We start from the raw sequence: 19,796 nt of genomic DNA on the forward strand, positions 1-19,796 counted from the left end.
GTTTAAAAAATTCAAATTTCACACGAATTTACAGCAGATTCATTTTGACTGAGCCCCAATACACAATGCATTTTTGTTCTTTACACCTTGTATTAAAATTGTTTAAATATTTTTTTTTCTGGCCAACTGAATGGATGTTCATACAGGTGTTTGACAATATAATGTGGAAAATTTATTAATAGGATGTGAAATATAGCTTCAAAATTATCTGAATCATCTTTCACCTTCATGATCTTCGTTTGAAATAGTAGTTACTTTGCCTCCCTCCAGCAATGAAATGGATGAAACATTTGCCTGTGCTAGTTTGTGCCCGGTATTTCTCTTTAATGTGTGGTGAAAAAAAAACCCCTGTAAAATCACATTAAACAAGTATATCTGTACCCCATTCTTGTTCCTTTACATATGTGCTCTACTCTAACCTCCATAAAAATACCTGAAATTTAGTTTTGTCAGTAGGTTCGCATACCACAAAAAAGCTCCAATGTTAAAACTCATGGTAGCTGGTGATATAGGATATACATCAAAACTAAAAATAATAATAATAATAATAAAATTCAGTTATAATTGTAAGACACCTTTATTGTATATTCTTTTTTTTGCAATACACAAAAGGCAGTGAAAAATAGCCCAGGTGCACACAGAGGGAAATGACTGAAAATAAAAACAGAGACAGAAGAAAAGGATGATGAGATCTGGGAATCTCAAGAGCAGGCTGGGAGTGGGAAGAACGTAAGGTGGATGGAAATTAAGTGAGAAATGACAGTTAAAAAATGGAGATGGTAAAAGAAGAAGAAGACATATCTATGTCCTCCCTTCCCCAACGTTGTCCCTTATTAAGCCAACTTGGGGATGATGCCTGTCTTCGGGATGATGTGCTCTAGGTGAGCGTGGTCCGTGGTGTCCATTTTGACCTTGTACTTGGCCAGAACCTTCAGGAGTGGCCTCAGGGACAGCCACCACTGTGTCTTTGGGATACGGTGCCTGCAGAAAAGGGCAGAGACAAGGAGGAGTCATTGGAGGACTTGTCTCAAAAAGGTATGTTTTTGCATCACGCTCACCTCCACTCAAGGTTTAATTACAGTTGAAGGGAAGCTGGTTTGCTAAAAGGCAGGGGAATGCAGGATATAGAGGTGGAAGATACAGAATCATGGAGGGATGGAGACTCACTCAAAGTCAGTCTGTTCCTTCAGGTCAGCAAGGGGAGTGAAGACTAGTGACCTCTTCTTCATGCCCAGCAAGCAAGCAGAGTCTGGGGTATTGGCAAAGATGCGACCTGGGAGGGTGAGGGAGGCACTACAGTCAGACAGCTGACATGGACAGATCACATCTAAGACTGACTCTTCAGAACATGGAGAAGCATTGTTGTCATATGGTTAACAGATTCACTGGTCTATAACTGGACTATTGCAGGTTCAAACCCATATCCATAACTGCTTCAGTAAATATCTGGTTATATAAATGGATAAAATGTCAACTGTAAGATACATTAAGCTATGCTCAGCAAACAGAAAAAATAATGAAAGTGAAAGTAAAAATGACACAATGCAATGAGAAATGATGCAATAGTAAAACTCAGTAATACTGTGCATCACCATTCTGCAGTTGTGTGCATGACCTTTCTGTGCTGTAATGCTTTCACGCGCTCACCGTGTCTGTAGCATTCTTTCAGTTTTTCTGTGAGCCAGAGCACAGACTTTGCCCCCATCTTTGTGCCGAAATTCCTGTCAAATGGTGTGGGGGTTCCACCCTAATAAAGAAGGACATTTATAAAGAAGGGCACTGGGAAATATGAGCATGGGGGCATTTACAAAAATATATTTAATTCACTTTATATGAGTTATTTCCTATGCATATTATACTGGGCCTTTATAATCATCATACGTTTCACAGAGATGGACAATATGCACAATTGTCGCCAAAATTGATTTGACAATCAAAAAGTCAAAAAATATATTCAAGTCCATTATTCTAAAAAAGCAGATTTTTATATTGTAAGTAAAACCAAACTATTTTCCCAGGTTTAATTTTCTCATATAAACACTTCATTAGTTTTTTAAGCATTAATCCATTTAAACAGTCTCCAGAAAGTCTTTGTGCAGTTTGCTCAAACATATGTGGGGACCCAGTTAGCGAGTGGCTCGGTTAGGAAGCAGCTAAGTTGGCTTCACTGAACTACAGAACCCAGCATTTCTTCCATGCAGCCAGGCTTGTCACTCTCATTCCACACTGACCTGCTGCATGTGTCCCAGGACGTTCTTGCGGCAGTCAAAGACACCCTTCCCCTCCTCAGAGTACAGGTTGAAGATGAAGTCAGTGGTATAGTTGGAATTGCAGTTCTCATTCCTGCAAACAGGGTGGCATCATTTGCAAGTGGAATCCAGGGGGGGTTAACTATGACCAAATGGGAACTTCTGTTTGAGGTGTCCAGGACAGAGACATTGGGGTTTTAAAGCCAATAGAAGCTGGTCAGAGACTGCAGAGGATGTTCATCAATATTTGTCTGCGCTCATTGTGAGGAACAGTTATAACACATAGTTTCACATCCTCTCCCAGCACAAGCCAAGTTTGTGAAGTGAGAAGTAGAGATCTTCAGTTATAGGCACAGTTGAGGAGAGAACTGCCCCACCCGTCATGCTCTGATGAGATGTTGAAGTCTGGCCACTTTAATCAGTCCCATAAAATGAAATGAAAAATCCCTTCCTCTGAGAACATTTAATCAAAGATTCCTCCTTGTTGTGTGACACACCCACCAAGCAACAAGAAATAACACATCTCCAATCATCAGAAATAACCAAACCTGAGAATTAAGCCTCTTTTCACTGTTGTCTTCATCTTTGCCACCAGGTGCTCCACATTCACCTGTCACAGACATCAGCGAGTTTGTCAGGAATCCCACTCTAATCAGGTTCATATTTTCTGTGACTCAGGTCTGTAATGATGTATGTATTGAAAATCGATTTTTTTATTCACAATTATTTTTTTCTCACAAAAAATCATACAATTTTCAATGGTAACTTCTACTGCTGAAACAGTCTGATGACATACATATGCATATACCAGTTGTATGGAATAGACCAAAGCATAGGAATATAGGAATAGACCATGTGGCAACTTTAGTGTCGTAACATGTTTCCTGTGGAGGAGTGTCAGTGTGGTCAGTTGATGTGAATAATCATCAATGACTTGACTATTTTCTTTTTGTAGTGAAAAGACATTTTAGAATTTTCAAACAATATGATTAGGCAGATGAAGAGCATCCCATTATATTTCTAAAGAGGAGACCAAAGTGCAGCTGGTGACTCAGGCAGAGGAAACAGAGACAGAGACCCCTGCAGCCATTAGACCAGCATTTTTTAAGAACCTCTGGATCCACACCCCAAAGGCCTGTCTGAGATTAACGGAGTGTCACCATAGCAGCTGCGCCTCACCTCCAGGTCACGAATGCTGAAGGGATCCTCGTAGATGTAGGCAGCGTCAGCTCCTGATGCCAGCCCCGCCATGGTAGCCAGGTAGCCGCAATACCCACCCATTGTCTCGATGATGAACACGCGGCGCTTGGTACCGGCAGCTGACTGCTTGATCCTGTCACATGTCTGAGAGGGAGGCAAGTGTGGGGAAGCACTACTGTTATAGCACTGACTGTGATGCCACACCACGTGTGCCACAGCAGTCACTGAGGTGGCTGTGTGCATTCGTTACAGTTCTGACCGTCGTGATAGTGTTCAAGGCAGTGTCCGCTCCGATGCTGAAGTCTGATCCAGGCACATTGTTGGAGACGGTAGCAGGGATGACCACTAGGGGGATGCACAGCTCCTCATACTTCTCCCTGGCTTGCACCAGCTCCAGCCCACCCACAAACGCCTGAGAGCAGCAGAGAGATGGGGAAAGGGGAAGGAAGAGAGACATAGAGAGAGAGAGAGAGAGAGAGAGAGTGTGAGTGTGAGAGAGAGAGAGAGAGAGAGAGAGAGAGAGAGGGAGGGAGGAAAAAATAAAAGAGGTTCTTTGTTAATACCCACAGATAATTTTACTAGGCTACAAACACTACTGGAACTACACTCCAAAAATATGTCCATTTTAAGTGACACCTCTACACACTCCACAGGAGTCAAATTTATTTGTGTGTAATGGTTACCCATTCATTATTCTTCCTGTTAATGTGTTTAATTGAACGCGCAGTGAAGTAAGCATGACCTTATATGTGTGTTGCCCTTATGTTGAAGGTCAATGCATATGATAACATCAATTACTGCTATGGACAGAAAAGGCTGCCATATTTCAGACTCTTACCTCAAAGCCTCCAATAATGACCAGAGCATGGATGTTGTACTTGGCAACGTTCAGACTAATGTCCTCTACCATCTTCCCTGGCAGAACCCTATACCAACAGAGATACAGCATGCACCAAACAGAACGATCAGAGATGCTAAATCAAGAAGAACTTATGCTGGGTAGTCTCCTAGACATAGTGGTCTGACAAGGATTGAGTTCAGAGAGCTTGATCTGATGTGGTTTACACCATTTTAATTTTGATGATACATTTCTCTTGTCATAGTTCAAATAAATAGGCTGCTGGCTTTTTTGTCTATAAGAAGAAAGTTGGTGCCATTGTATAGGAAATGTTAATGAATAAACATATTAACAGAGCTGATCACAATTGGAAACTTTGCACACCTTATCAGAGCAAAGTGTCCAATGGAGATAGTGCTCTTTATCAGGGAGGCTCTCCCTCTATCATGGACACACCTCTCGGGGAGGATCCAGAATGATGGGCCACTTACAGCCACTGGAGCAGTTTGGAGAACAGAGCAAAGAGGATGGCTATGGAGATAACAATGGCAGTAATGCTACTAACAGTCTCCATTATCAGATGATATGCTTAGATCTAGATGTCATTGTTATTATCACCTTTTTTACCATTACGTTTTGCTAAAGAGTGGTTTACCTCTTGGTGCCCAGCACAGAGCCGCCCTTCCCCGTCCAGCCTCCAACCCCAGTCCAGGTGATGGGCTCAATCTATAGAGAGATGGGTGGTGATGGTCAAAAGTGGGAGGGAGAGGGTTGAAGGTTTGTGAGTCTTTGTATTATGGTTACATACAGTACACCACAGACATGAAATAATGGGTCATATATTGGTCATATATGAACATTGTTAACAAATGTCCTTATTCAGATCAACTCACAGTTAATACTTTTACACATTATACGTATAAATTCTTATGATATCGAAGGTAATGACATGTTTCTCTATGGTGATGACAGAATTGCCCAGGTTACTCCAACACCACCTCAGGCCTTGATCTACACAGGACTATGCACATACAAAGAGCAGAAAGAGAAAGGTTTGCGTGAGGATGAACATGATGCTTACCAGTCCCTGTGCCAGCCCCTCAAACCCGTCATGCACCGCCATCATGTTGTGACCCTGAATGATACCAATCCTGACCGCTGAACGGACAGCAGCGTTCATACCTGCACAGGGAGCCCCGACATTCATGATGGCAACGTTGATATTGCTCTGTAAATGGGGGGTTGAATTGAAGGAGAGACCCTCAATTAATCTACACACAACTGGGTTGTGCTTAAGTTAACTTTGTACAAGTGTAACAACACTTTGATCAAACTCTTTCCTTTAACCCAACCCTACATCTAACCATATGCCAAACCCTTTATGTATACATATACATTTTGTGTGTCAATGTGAAACAGCACTCATGTTTGATTACACAGCACATAGAGTGTAGTAACATACTGTAGGTAAATGTCAACCATATTGGCCCGAACATAAGGTGTGTTATTCCAAAAATGTAAATCTTAAAAATGCAACTATATTTACAGACTATTCAAAATATGTAATGCTAATGTTAAGCGCCAAAAAGGGGTACCATCAGCCAAAGTGACACCAGTGAACACAGAGTGCACTCAGTAGACCTGATTATTTTTTCCCTTTTTCTCTCCGAGTCTGACTGTGGAATTGCTTATTGGGCATGAACTCATACAGAGAAATGAGGTTTGTGTGAAGCAAGGTGTGTGGAAATACCAACCCTCAGATACACTCACCAACAGTAAGTTACTATTTCACACACTGTGCATTTCACTGGGGAAGAATAATTTACTCGTTTATATTTAAAAGAAGTGGGTCACCAGAAATTAGTTTTACAATTTTAGCAATTGTGAGTACAGCTGTATATTAGAGGATTTAAAGCACATTACTTCCTGAGCAAGTGTGCATAAAAATTCCCCATTGAATACTGAGGACTCTTATTTTTTTGGCTTGATAAACTACACTTTTTTTAAAATGTCTTCTTTGAAAATGGGGTTTCCATATAATCAGGCTGACATCATAATCAGGCAAATATGATATGAAATGTGACCAAATAGTACATTAGGTTAACTGACAGCAATGAGGCTGAGGCAAGAGATACATCCCATAAGAGATAGTGAATGAGCATGTAGAGCATGGAGAATTTGGCTTGTTGTCCCTCACCTTAACATCTGGGGGGCGCACGTGGGCCAACAGCTTGTAGGTGTTCCAGTTGTTCTCAAAACTCCTGCAAAAAATAAAAGCTATATTGGTAAACATATTTCAATTTATTTTTAATTAATTCATCTGTCTGTCACCATCTGCTCATCATACATGTCTATTCCAGACATTACAGGTATGCCACCAAATGTCAAAACAAGCTGGCCTTATCACACATTATAACAGATAAAAAATGATTACATATTGATAAGTAAGTTTTGTGGCAGCAGCTTCGGCTGGGCACCTTTACACTAAGGAACTGAAGATTTTATAGCAATTGAGAAGTGTAAGAGAAAGAGCTTGTAGAAGAGAACAACAGGTGAAAGGTGTAGAGGAATGAAAAGGAGAATAGCTGGACACTCACTTTCCCCTGAGCTTGATGGCATCATCAAACCTGCCCTCAGCCATGGCTCTGGTGACGTCCTTTGTCTGAGACACAGACAGGAAGAGAGAAATTGTCACATTCATTTGCATTTTTTTTAGTTATAGTCATTTAAATCCATCTTCGCTTCATCAAGAGTTACAACATTTTACCAACTCAACAGTGTAATTTAAACACCATTTGGAAGGCTTTGTCTGTTTATGATGGCAGCCCTAACTTTGACATGTCGCTGATTACATCAAACATAGAACGCTCACCACTTGGACACACTCCATCAGGGGCAGCCTGACGGCCTGGTTTCCAGAGAGGCTGACCACACAGGCAGGGGTGTCTGGGGTGGCTTCTAGCAGAGCCATCACAGCCTCCACTCCCATCCTACTACCCTGGAGGGAGTGGTGAGAGGGTAATGGAGTGAGCAAGAAGGTAAGGGAGAGATGGAGAAGATGAGAGAGAGAGAAAGAAAGAAGAAGGAAAAATGCTCATAGAACACTCGATAAAATAAATACACCAATTACACAACTCTACATGGATAATACTGCAGAATTGTCCTAAAAGTACAATGACAAACTCTTTACTAGATTTGTGTGCATTTCCTGAAGAGTGGGTGCATGTTTGCATTATGTATGTGTGTGCATTACTACTGCTCTTAATATCACTATTGGAATTGCTGTCTGCCGTCTTATCTCTCTAACTGTACATATATGCCCATCTCTCCTCCCTCTGTGTCTGATGGTACTACGCAGCCTGAAACAAAGCAGTGTGACAACTTAGATCGACAGCTGAAGTCTGCGAATAATTGGGCTCATAACTCAAAAACCGTTCATCACACATGACAACTGTTCATCACGCATGTTTATGCCTCTAGAGCCAGAATCCAAGTAGATAAGGCTGGGTAAAAACCTACTGTTCAAAGCCGGGAGTAAAATCCTTATGCTGTTCTCTCTAACTGTGCATGTATGCATGCAAATTTGCATACACGTGCATGTATGTGCATGAGCATGTGGCCAAAGTTTTTGTATTTGTTTGTCTTAGAAGAATAAAAAATAATAATAATAATAATAAGCCACACAAGAACAGCAGTGTGCTTGCCAAAGGACAACTACACTAATAATGCACGCGGGGCAGAATTAAGATGGTTTGCATTCAAATGGTTTAACATCCAAAAAAGAGCAATACATTTCTGGATGCATCTAAGAACAAATCCCCAAAACATGCTGCAGTTTAAAGCCCTACCAGCCCAGAAACTGAATCCTAAAAGAAGTCTTATCAGTCAACTGGTTTTAAACCTCACCTAATAGTATCTGTTAGTGTACACCATGTGTAGATCTACCACTAATCAACAAATCTAGATCAACCAATTTATGAAAAAAAAAAAAAACAAAAATGTCTATTTGGAACACTGGGACACTGAGACAAAATGACAAATTTAGCTTAACTGCCCTTGGAGCCTAAGACAGAATTATACATTGGCAGAGTATTTTTTCACTATCAGCGATACAAAGCAGGGACAAATCCTGACCAAGAACAGGCTTGGTGACCACAGGCTAGCAACAGAAAAAGGCAGACATGGCCACCAAAAAGAAGGGAGGATCTATGGTCACTGTTAGACACGTCTGGCACAAGCCAAGACACACTTTCTCCTGAACTGTAATAAATTTCTAATAATTAGGGGGAAATATTTTGAATTATATCTCCCTACATTTAAGAAATGAAATGACAAAAGAGACAGTACAAATTCTTCTTGGGGAGGGAAACACTACATGTATCTGAGTGCCACATAAAATGCACAGTATTTTGTTTTATTTATTTTTTATCAATTATCAATTTTAATAATCAGTTGTTTTTTAGGAAATTAATAGTTGTTTTCTATAATCTTGACATTTTTGTGAAAATTGTTTAGGCAGCACTCTATCTGTGTGGTCATTTCAATAAAGCTTGTTTGAATTTGAGTTGGGTTAACGTCCTGGTACTTCTTATAAATGTGTATGTACAGAGAGATTGAGAGGGGGAGGGAGAGACAGTTAGCAAAAGTAGAGTTAAACATTCTTCAGCAATACTGCACATTTTGACCTGGTCAGGCCATGGCAATCACAATCTGAGTAAATCAGTCATAGGGAGATATACTAGGATTCTGTCAAAGGCTGAGGGAGTTCCTCCTCTCTGCACATGTCCCAGGATGGTTGCACGAGTATCATAGCCAAGCTTCTTCGTCACCAGCTACAGACAGATAGAAAGATGGGGATGGTGAGACAGACAGGCAAGTAGACAGACAGATGCAGTTTTCAATAATGATGCTTTGATAGATAATCTGTTCACATTTTTAAAAGCATAACTTTAAATGATCAATGCCTTATCATATTACAGGTAACAATCTAATGTATGAAGAGATGGAGGAAACAAAGGGAGAGAGATGAAGAAAGAGAGAGATTCACCTGCTTGATTTGCTCAGAGGTGATGGGCTTTCCATCCAGGTCCATGGCACCCTCAGCCACAATGATTACATTCAGACGAGACCCCCTGCCTCTTGTCTGATAGAGAAGACAAAAACACATTTTTATCATAAAAGGAAGTTACTCTTGGTGTAACTGCCTGATTTTTACACATACTACTTAAAGGGAGGAATTCTGGAACACCTTGAACATATGGTGTTTGCTGGGATGTGGTGTTAGATGCAGTAAGTATTGGAGTGCACTGTGAGTTGGGACACGGTGTTGGGATGCATGTGCTGGGTTGCAATGTACGTTGAGGTTCAGCACCTCTGACAGTCTCCTGCAGAGGTGATCTTCCCACCCGTCCTCTGGGGGCATTTCAGGGATAAACACCCAGTCAGCACCACAGGCCAGAGCAGTGACCAGAGCCAGGTAGCTGTAACACACACAGGGAGTGTCACACACCAACTCTCTCAGACAGTGTTGTGCAAGTTCACACTTAACAAGAGCTAGCCCAAAGCTTATTTCACACAGATTAAAATTGAACAAGTTCACGTTCATAGTTCACAATTTTGAATTTTGAACAAGTTCACAGTCCCAGTTAATTTCTTCCATTTTTTTAAATGAGCTGCTCTGAGCTTATCTTTTTCAGTAGAACCTCCTCCAACCCATCCATCCCCAGCCCCCAATCATTGCCACTTCTCACTGATTGTGTATACTTGTACATTCATAAGTTATGTATTTTATTAGTAGAAGTACAAAAGCAAATAAAGTAATAAAAAGTTCAAATCACAAAGCATATGTACATCAATGACTTGCACTAGCCACTTTGCAAAAATTGTTTAAGCTAGCCAGCATTTACAGTGCACCATGTACCCTGTCATATAAGGGTATTGTTCAGGGACTATTTCGTGTGTACGTCTACATGCGCAGTGATTGTTACACAGGATATGGGCAGTTGGTTGCGGGCTGTCGAGCTGTCTAGCTGATGAGTTGCACTAATAAAAACGTCTCATGTATGGAATAACGCTGTCCGTGTTTATTCATCAAGCAGTAACTTTAACACACCCAAGGATTCCGAATCTCACGCAAACCTAAACAAGCTTGAGTACACGTTCTTTAGTTGCAAACGGGTACGTTCAAGTTCACCATTCAACAAAAAAAATGAGCACGTTCAATGAACACGCTCTTTTAATGCGTTCATGCACAACACTGCTCTCAGACATGCTGTCACCTCTACACTTCTACACCTCTACACACACACACACAAAACGTGGCACATGTACACACACAGAGAATGTCACAAACTAGTTTCAGACATACTGTCACCTATACACAAACACACACACATGTACATACATACACAGGCAGTATAGCTTGGATCACCCACACAGCTACTCACCCACAGTGCCTTCCCATCACCTCCAGGATGAAGGTTCTTTGGTGGCTGTAGAAACACAAGTGTGGGCCATTGAGATTTCCATGGAAATCCACACAGAGCAGAGAAAAAGCACTTCCATTTAACTCAAGTTGAGATCTCCACAGAAAAACAGGATAGAACATCCAGCTCAACACACTTTCAGCTAAATCAACTGCCATAAAAACATGTCTAGATAAAGTATCAACAAAGCAAATATATTATATGATCAAAGGGATTATTTGTAGAGAATAATGAAAGGTATAAAAGTTTGCAGGTGATGGAGCTCAGGTGAGGGTACCTCTGTGCTGTGGTGGTAATGGCATCCACCACCTCTATGATGCGATGGAGGGCGGAGTCAGTCCCGATGGTCATGTCGGTGCCGCAGAAGTCATTATCGATGGATCCCACCATGCCCACGATGTTGAGGTGGGAGGAATCCTGGGCCTCTTCTTCTGTGATCTTTTCTAGACAACAGGGACACAGTGGGGGTGTGTCACACAGAGGAAAGCTGCCTTTGCTCAGGTGTCAATCACAGAGTAGTATGAGCCAGTCAAAAGACTCTGTTCAACAACGCTCTGTGACTGGTTCAAATCAGAGCCACTGACAGCACATGATAGCCCTGCCCATTCTGGGATCTATGAGGCCTCAATCCTATCACTGTATCACATGTGTGTTAGTTTTTGGTCAACCCAATTCAGCTGGCTCAATTGGTTTAGTTTGACAATTGACACAATTGATAACTATACATTTCCCAAAATTGTGTCTAGTTTCAGAGCATAGAGTAGCCAAGGGAAAATGTAGTAAAAAATTATATTAAGTCTTAATTAGCAGAAGCAGAATGTATACTGCTTCCCAGGATGTAAATCTGGTACCCCTGTGTCACACATATTGAGCAAACTGAAGATTTCCTATTGGCCTTCATAAAAGTGGTCTATCCTAGTGGAGCTCATCCTGGGAGAGGCAAATCGTTGTTAATGGTGACTGGTTTCTCACCCTCTGCCAGCAGGTCTGCCAGCAGCTCGCTCCACTCTGTGCGGAACTCGTTGGCGCCAGTCAAGCTGCCATCACCGCCAATCACGCACAGGTTTGTGATGCCCAGCTTGACCAAGTTGTAAGCAGCCTGCATTCGCCCCTCCCTTGTGCGGAAATCTTTACAACGCGCGCTGCCAATCACAGTGCCACCCTAAAGTAGAGCATGAGAATAAGCCCAGGCAAATCAAGACACGTGCGCGCACACACACACACACACACACACACACACGTACATGCACCTCTCCACATACCCGAATGCATTCATATGGCCCGAAATTGTGCAAAGTGTAGTTGCTATTATATTATTAACGCATAGAAGATACTCATTCAGGCTCACTCACATTTTGCTTTACTCTTTCATATAGTTGCTTATTTACGTGATTCATAGTTAGTGCCTTACTCAAGAGGATCGCAGTGTCAGACATGAGATTTGAACTTGCAACCTGCTGGTCACAAACCCATATTTCCTGACAACCATGCCTCACTGCCTAATGCTGACATGTCTGCTAAACATACTCACATGTCCCAGTTGCACATGTTCAGTAATATGTGTAGCTAACATACAGCCTGATATAAAGAGTGACACAAACAGAGAATGGGTATGGTTCTCTTGAAAGGAGATAGATCATAGGTCTAACTTAAAAAGAGGAGTCTGTCCTGTTCAGATATGCTAGCATGCAGGAGGGGAGACAGGCAGTGATGGCCTGAGCACAGTACAGGCCAAGGCAGGGACAGTGTTACTAAACCCTGCTATTTTCACCAGCCTCCTTATGGAGAAAAGCATTGCTAGCTAGGTACTATTAAATGCTTCAAAGACTAGGTGCAATGATAATCCAACTGCATTTGAAGGTATTTACACGTTGCTGGCATCGCTATTTCTCTACAGCCGGAAAACTATAAAGCCTGGCTTGTATGACCTTTCCTTTACCCATTCGGTCTATGGAACTGCACGTGCTGTATTGAACCATTTCAATGTGCTGAATGAATGACGTGAGTGAATGTCTCAGATGAGAGAAAAGAGACGCACAGAGTGGGGTTATTATTAGAGGGCCAGTGTGGGGATGCACTCACCAGCTGCAGCATCATGGACACGCTCTCCCAGGTAGCAGGGCGAATGTTGTCCCCTCCGTCCACCAGACCCTGGTAACCCTGCACATGGCACCAAGCAACACAAGCTAAGTAATAGTCACAAATGAGCTGCATACAGCTTTGAGTCTCGTGGTCACCTTTTGTAACACAAACTAAAAAATACAGGCCTCATACAAGGGTTGTTCCTGTTATCCGGTAACATTTTGGCTTCATAATTCTTGGAAAAATAATTACATGTTTTTCATGTTTTTAGCATTCTATCAGAATAGTGACATGTTTATCTATTAGGAATACATATTGGTCAAGCTCAGGGACTCAAAAAATAATAATTATGGGTAGATTGTTCAGACATTGGCTGTGAAGGTATTCCACCCTGTTAGGGACATATACATATTTATCACAAAATGTAAATGTTAAACAATAATGACCTTTTCTTGGATAGTACATGTCCCTCATGCCATCATAGTATTTTTATTCTTGAAAAAATAACAAAACGATTATTGATGAATAGAATATGTCTTGATTATTAAGAACCGGTACTTTATTGGACCCATTTTTGCCAACAGGATGGTAAATAATACCAAAATTTTGCCCAAAAACATATATGCTGTTAATGCTCCTCACCTCCCAAAATAACACAAAAATCTGCCAAACATTTAACATTGCTGTCAAATTATTATTTAAAAATAACTTGTCTAACAGGGTGGAAAGGAGCATAACAGGGTGGAACACCAATGTTAACAGGTTCTAACAGTGGATGAATTTTCCCTCATTGTCCTGCATGCTTTGCCATCTGTAATGTGTGGAACTGCACCTACACAACACTGTTTCAAAACAATCTCTTTTTTTCCAGATTTCCTTGCAGTGTGCAAATTGGGGGAGGGACACAACAAATAGCTTTGTGTGTGTGGTTCCTTATCACAATCAATCATGATGAGAAGTGGCACATTCTCTTTTCAGGTGGCTAGAGAAATAATTACAAATTAGAGAGGACAGACAGAAGAAATTATGTTTTATTTATATTTGATTAAAAATAAAGATGCTGTAATTCATCATGCTACAGTTCTATTGTTTATAAAACCCAATAAACTGGTGGGTCTAACAGTCTTTACCTAAACAATAACACAACAATAAAACAAAATTAATATGTAATTAATGCGCTTTGTGCATGAAACAATGGACCTTACTTTTTTATTATTTTACCACAATAACTCCATCCTACTATATACATGTCCTGAGTACTCTCCCACTGGTTCCAGTTCAGGAGATGAAGCAGGGGTTGCTGTGGGAGTGGGTATTGCTGCCCTGGCCTTTTCCCTGGCTCTCGCCTCTCTTTTCCTTTCCCTCCATTTTTTTCTTTGGGCACGCTTTTCATGCTCACTGAGGTCTGCAATTTGTTTCTTTTTCCCTGTCTCTCTGTCTCGCTGTCATTTCTCTCTCTCTTTCTGCAAATACTTTTCTCTCCTCTCAGGGTCTGCACCTCCTTTTTGCCCTGTAGCAACGCTGCCTCTCAGCTGCACTAAGTGATGGTGCCATTTCCTAACAAATATATATCATTTCATTATTTTTCAACCACACAAATTCTATTGTATTATACTGTATTATGTACTATATATAATTTGCAATACACACAAAATACAATTCATTTATTTAATTTATTCTATTGGAATTTCCATTGGAATCTAACAAGGTGGAAAATTTTGAGCTAAGTTAGCTGTAGCTCTTTGATTGATCGACATTTGGCTAGCTAACCATCTACAGATAAACAGAACTTTTATAAGAACAGAACTTATATATGTCAGATATGTTTTTTAATTTTTTTGACCAGACAAACATACTCCATAACATAGCCTAACAGGGTGGAACTTTAAGAGTGACAAGCAGGATAACATTTCAAAAACTTAAAAAAAAACAAGTAGGCGTGACAGTTGAACCTTATCTCAGTTTGCACAGTTGAATTCCTGCCCAAAAACAATGATATCACTATCTGAAAATGGTCTCAATGGAATTGTAGTCTTTTTTGGAAGGTGAGAAAGTACATAGTAACAGGGTGGAAGATGACTTCAGGGACACACAGTAAATGAAGAAAATGGTAAAAAATAACTATAATTTCACCTGATTTTTATGTATGATGAGAGGCAGTTTAGCCTAGTCTATAACATAATTAAAGAATATTTTGAGGTTTTTATCATTTCATGGTTTACAGGTCTTGTGGAAGTTGATTACTTTGCACTGAGGACATTATAAAATTGAATGCATATATCAATAAAAAGGTGTGTAAAATACAAAATAGTATTTTTAAGGTCTATTATCTCTGTTTAAGTGATAAAGAAGACCTAAATATACAATTTAATTAATAATACAATTGTTATAAATATGTGACTTATTTTAGAGAAAATTTGAGTAATTAAATCATAAGGACAGTAAAAGTCACTGTATAACAGGAATGACCCACAAAATCCTTTAATGTGAGATTTGATTTAAATGATCTGATGCACTTGCATGTTTTCAGTTTCCTTCCTGACTGTTCAAATGTAATACTTATACAGTGCCCTTAGTTAATATAGTCAAAACCTAAAAAGTTCTCTTCAAAATCTAACTACTTAGGAATAGTCATACATTTACAAATATCAAACATCCTACCTTGACCTGAATTTAAGTGTGGAGTGAATAAGATGGTCAGCTATTAATTCCAGTTACCACCAGTCTGTATTGGTCTCAAGATGTCAGGATTGATTGGTGATCCTTAAAACATTATAAGGTACACCTATGGGCTACTGACCTCGTGAACAAAGTAGACCTTGGCTCCTGTGTAGAGGCCAACTCTGACTGTGGCTCTCACAGCTGCATTCATACCTAAAAACACAGAAGGACTTTCCAACACTTTGTCTATTTGTCAAGCAAATATCCTCAAACAGGGAAACTTACACAGACTATATTTTAACACTTTCATTTTAAGCAATCAACGAAATCCTATTGCCATAGTTCTCTTTACAGAGGACTTCCAACGATGCATTAAAAAAACAGAACAGAAATCACCCGGAGTCACATCAGTACATTTAATGTAACAGTTAATGAGATGTGATCAATCTTTGTTTTATCTGAGAAAGAGAAAAGCCCAAAAAGTCACTTATATAAAGATGATTATACCAGAAATTTACCAAAGCAATTCAGATTGATTAAAGTACCTTGATTAATGGTAGTGAACCAGTCCAGTCCCTTAATAAATACCTTACATTGCTATACCAGGACCCCTCACATTTATGTCCAGCTTTATGATTCAAACATACAACTCACTAATTAGATGTCTAGTTCTTTAGGAGTTCTAATATGCAAAGCTGCCATCCTATGTCTTCCCAAAGGTGGTCAGAGCAGTGAGAAAGTCTCAGGGACAGCGTTTATTGCACATACCAAGCAATTACAAGTCCTTTTGACCTTGTGAGTGGTTGGAATGTTCCAACTAAATGCTTTCCCTGAGGTTCATTTTGAAGTGCTTTTAGGGCCAATTTAAACAGGGTTTAAGCCCCCATTTAAGTCCCTAGTTCAGCCTTTCCATATAAACATGCATCTGTGGGGCATGCTTCTCAAAAATGCTTGGGATGTCAAGGAAACCACTGCCTTGAAAAGTATACCCCTGGAATAGAAAAACCAGGAAAAGGATCCCTGGCTCTTTCTCTGATGTGTATGCCACTGAAAAGGCCAAGGTGTCTGGGTTGTGTTACTGTAAATCTGCCCAGAGAGTTTCTCATTTCAACAGAGAGCAGCTGTGGAATAGAGCAGTCATCACTGTCATGCTGTGTCATACCACAGAAAGGTCACTGCCGCTAAAATTAGCTTCAAATAAGAGAAAGAGGTGAGACAAGGAGAGGGAGATAAAAGGCTCAAAGCAAAAGGTTACACCTTTTACAAGATCAGTGTAACCCAACACATGAACAGCTGAATGATGAAATATAACAATAATTTAACTTTGTCAGTTTTAACTTAGTCATAACAAAGTTTTAACTTTGTAACTGTGCCACAAAACACATTTTCTCAAAACATAACTTTGGTTTATTGTGAGAGACAAAGACAGCATGTTGGTCTACAAACATCAGAATCTGGGGCCTCTTGTTGATGCCAGCCATTTATATAGTGTATAAAAATGAAATATACAAATATGATGCTATAAGAACTCTGTAGATATAGTGGGCATGGAGTTGCCGGTCTCTATTCAGTCTAACTGCACTGCACTTTGCTCTTAAGTCTGAAGAAAGAATTTAAGTATGTGCTATGTTTGAAGTTTGTTAAACAGATGTATAAATATTGGCCCTTAAACTAATTAAAAACAGTGTGGAAAATGTAACTGATGCTTGAGCTCCTCACTCAAAGTTAAGGATGGAGGCAGCAAGAATAAAAGTCAAACAACATTCAGTCACAGCTCAAACAAATCCCTCTCTACTACTTCCTCCTCACACCTAAACTGACCAGTCAGAGGCAGAGTTAAAGGCCAGAGTCATTAATCAGACACATGACAGCTGGTGTGCTTGTGGGAGGAGGGGGGCATGACCGTTATTTTTGATCAGCGATAGATGATCGCTCATCTCCCTTGAGCATGGTTTATAAGCGTTTGTTTTGGATGCCCTTCAAACAGCACTTCCTCCAGCGTCCAACCACTGTCTTTATTAAACTGTATGTTATGGGTCATCAATAAAAAACCTGTTAGCTACTTAACCAGAGTGGTTCTACAGTCGCATGCACCACGCCTCTTCTCCCCCTCACATTTACCTTGAGCGTCACCTCCTGATGTCAACACGGCAATGGCCTTGCCGACACCCAGTTTGGTGGGGTCCACTGGGGTGTCCCCTGTCTCAGACATGCTGGCAGGTTCAGAAGGACCTCAAGCAGAAGGAGCGAGATTGGAGAAAAGAGACTACTTGTACCTTGGTGTTCAGAGCACTGGTTTCCCTGACTCTCTCTGCTTCTCACCTCTCTGAGAGAAAGGCTTGGAAGGGCATCAATTTATAGACCACTGTGAACACCCACCCCCCCACCACCCCCCACCCCAAACTCTTCCACTCCTCCCACAACTGTGTACTTAGAATAAATCAACCCGACAGTCCACTCCTGTTAATACAGCACTGACACTGTTGTTTTACTTACTGTTGTTTGGTTTTCATAGCTTTTTCCATACCTCCCACCTTTTACTGGGATTAGCCATTGGACTTGGGACAACGCTTGGAGACATTCTGTCCAGCTACATATTGGCAAGCTTCAATTGAAAATATACAATTTATGAGTGCAGTAAAACCAAGCTGACTGTAAGAACTAAGCAATGTTGGCAAGTAAGTGCAGTGTTAAGCTATCTGTAAACTCGTGTGCAATAACCAATGAAGCAGAGACAGAGGAGTTGTTTCCTGTCATCATGCTGTGCAGATTCACAGATCTTTACGTAAATAGGATCATTCAGTCCTATTCACTGTGGCAGATACATTTGCCAATCTTCATATCAGAAACGATCAGTGAATCGGCACAGACTCTGTGCAGAACAACCAATGGCTTAATCTGTTGATTCAACAACTGTGCATACATCTGCTGCAGATGGAGACGTGGACTCAGTGATGCTTGACTTCCAAGGGAAAGAGATATAACAAAGCAGGGACAGTGGGAAGAAACAGCATGTGGCATATGAATTTTTTTTTACCAAAGTTTTGCTGATTCAGCAGCAGTGTACATTTCAGAGATGAGAAACACAGCTGTAACCAGGTTGTACTGGACCCATGACATACTGTCACATTTACATGCAAGAACAACATGCGTACTCCCAACAGACATATTTCACCATGGGATGAGGAGACATTCTAAATACACAGCACCAGAGCCTCTGATCACAGCTGCACTGTTGTATGCTAATTAGATTGTGCTGTCAGGCTGAGACACTGAAACAGGTAAGAGTGGTCTTGGTGCTGTTTAAAAGCCAGCCAATAACATGGGACTGGGGACTTGGCTGACTGAAATGGAGGCGACAAGGTATAAATCTCCCATGTTCTTAAGTTACAAACATGCTTTCTTTAAAAATAGTGCTATGTATCTCATTTTAATGTTTCAGATCCAAAGTCAGAAATATGCACAAGCATGTGTTGCAATACTGTATTTAGGGCTACTTTAAACAGGGTTTAAGCTTAACTCTGTTTAAATACATCAATGGTGTCAACATCTCAAAAAACAAATTTGGAATGTGAATGAAACAACTGTCTAAAGAAGCATTACTTAACCCTATTCCTAAGGACATACCATTGTTAATTATTTGCTACAGGTATTGGTTGTTGGAGAAATGTGTGTGCTAAGTGGATGAAACAAGTAAAGGGGTTTGTGTAAGTTAGTTCCATCCCTGCGACCCCCCTCACAGAAATCATTAATACAGATACCAAACTTACTTCATAAAAATTACTTGTTCAATGAGGCCTAATGTATTTAAGTAAACTTATTCATGAATTTCTTCAGACAGATATGGTTCAAACAAAAATATGTTGAATATCTTTCTCTTTATATTAAAAATGCAGGACATTTTTTTCAGAGAACTTACAGCAAATCTGTGTACAACTGTCAAATAAAGCTCAGTATTCATTTACTTGCTTTTTACGACCAGCAGAGTAATTGCATTAATTTTAGAAAATTGTCTAATGGTGTAACTTACACTAAATGGTGTACGAATAACACAGGATAACATACTGCCCAAAACCAATGTTGACTCCTGAGTGGCTCAGTGGAAAGCCATTCATCTGCCCTACAGGCCCTGCATCCCTGGCTCAACATCAGCCAGGTCATCAACCATAACAAGGATCCCACAGTGGCAGAACAAATTGGCTTTGTTATGTTAGGGATGGGGGTGGGGAGGTCAGCCTGGGTTTCCTTTTCCTTTACCTTCCCCTGCTCTCAGGCACCTGC

General features: G+C 40.5%; 1 protein-coding gene across 1 annotated transcript; it reads right to left on the bottom strand.

Annotated features, from left to right (window-relative positions):
* Positions 1-632: 632 nt before the first annotated feature.
* Positions 633-17,825, bottom strand: LOC118780211 (ATP-dependent 6-phosphofructokinase, muscle type-like). The gene is made up of 22 exons (XM_036532603.1): positions 17,637-17,825; positions 15,655-15,728; positions 12,855-12,932; positions 11,745-11,934; positions 11,050-11,215; positions 10,734-10,778; positions 9,659-9,767; positions 9,335-9,430; positions 9,027-9,119; positions 7,160-7,285; positions 6,885-6,949; positions 6,485-6,548; positions 5,369-5,515; positions 4,943-5,013; positions 4,288-4,375; positions 3,709-3,861; positions 3,429-3,593; positions 2,798-2,859; positions 2,232-2,343; positions 1,648-1,747; positions 1,168-1,273; positions 633-981 (listed from the first exon to the last, which is right to left on the bottom strand). Exons 1-22 carry the CDS (start codon positions 17,725-17,727, stop codon positions 834-836), a joined length of 2,349 nt encoding a protein of 782 aa, XP_036388496.1. The 5' UTR covers positions 17,728-17,825; the 3' UTR covers positions 633-833.
* Positions 17,826-19,796: the final 1,971 nt, after the last annotated feature.

This window comes from Megalops cyprinoides, chromosome 7 (genome assembly GCF_013368585.1).
Source record: "Megalops cyprinoides isolate fMegCyp1 chromosome 7, fMegCyp1.pri, whole genome shotgun sequence".
In the NCBI taxonomy this organism is placed as follows: domain Eukaryota; kingdom Metazoa; phylum Chordata; class Actinopteri; order Elopiformes; family Megalopidae; genus Megalops; species Megalops cyprinoides.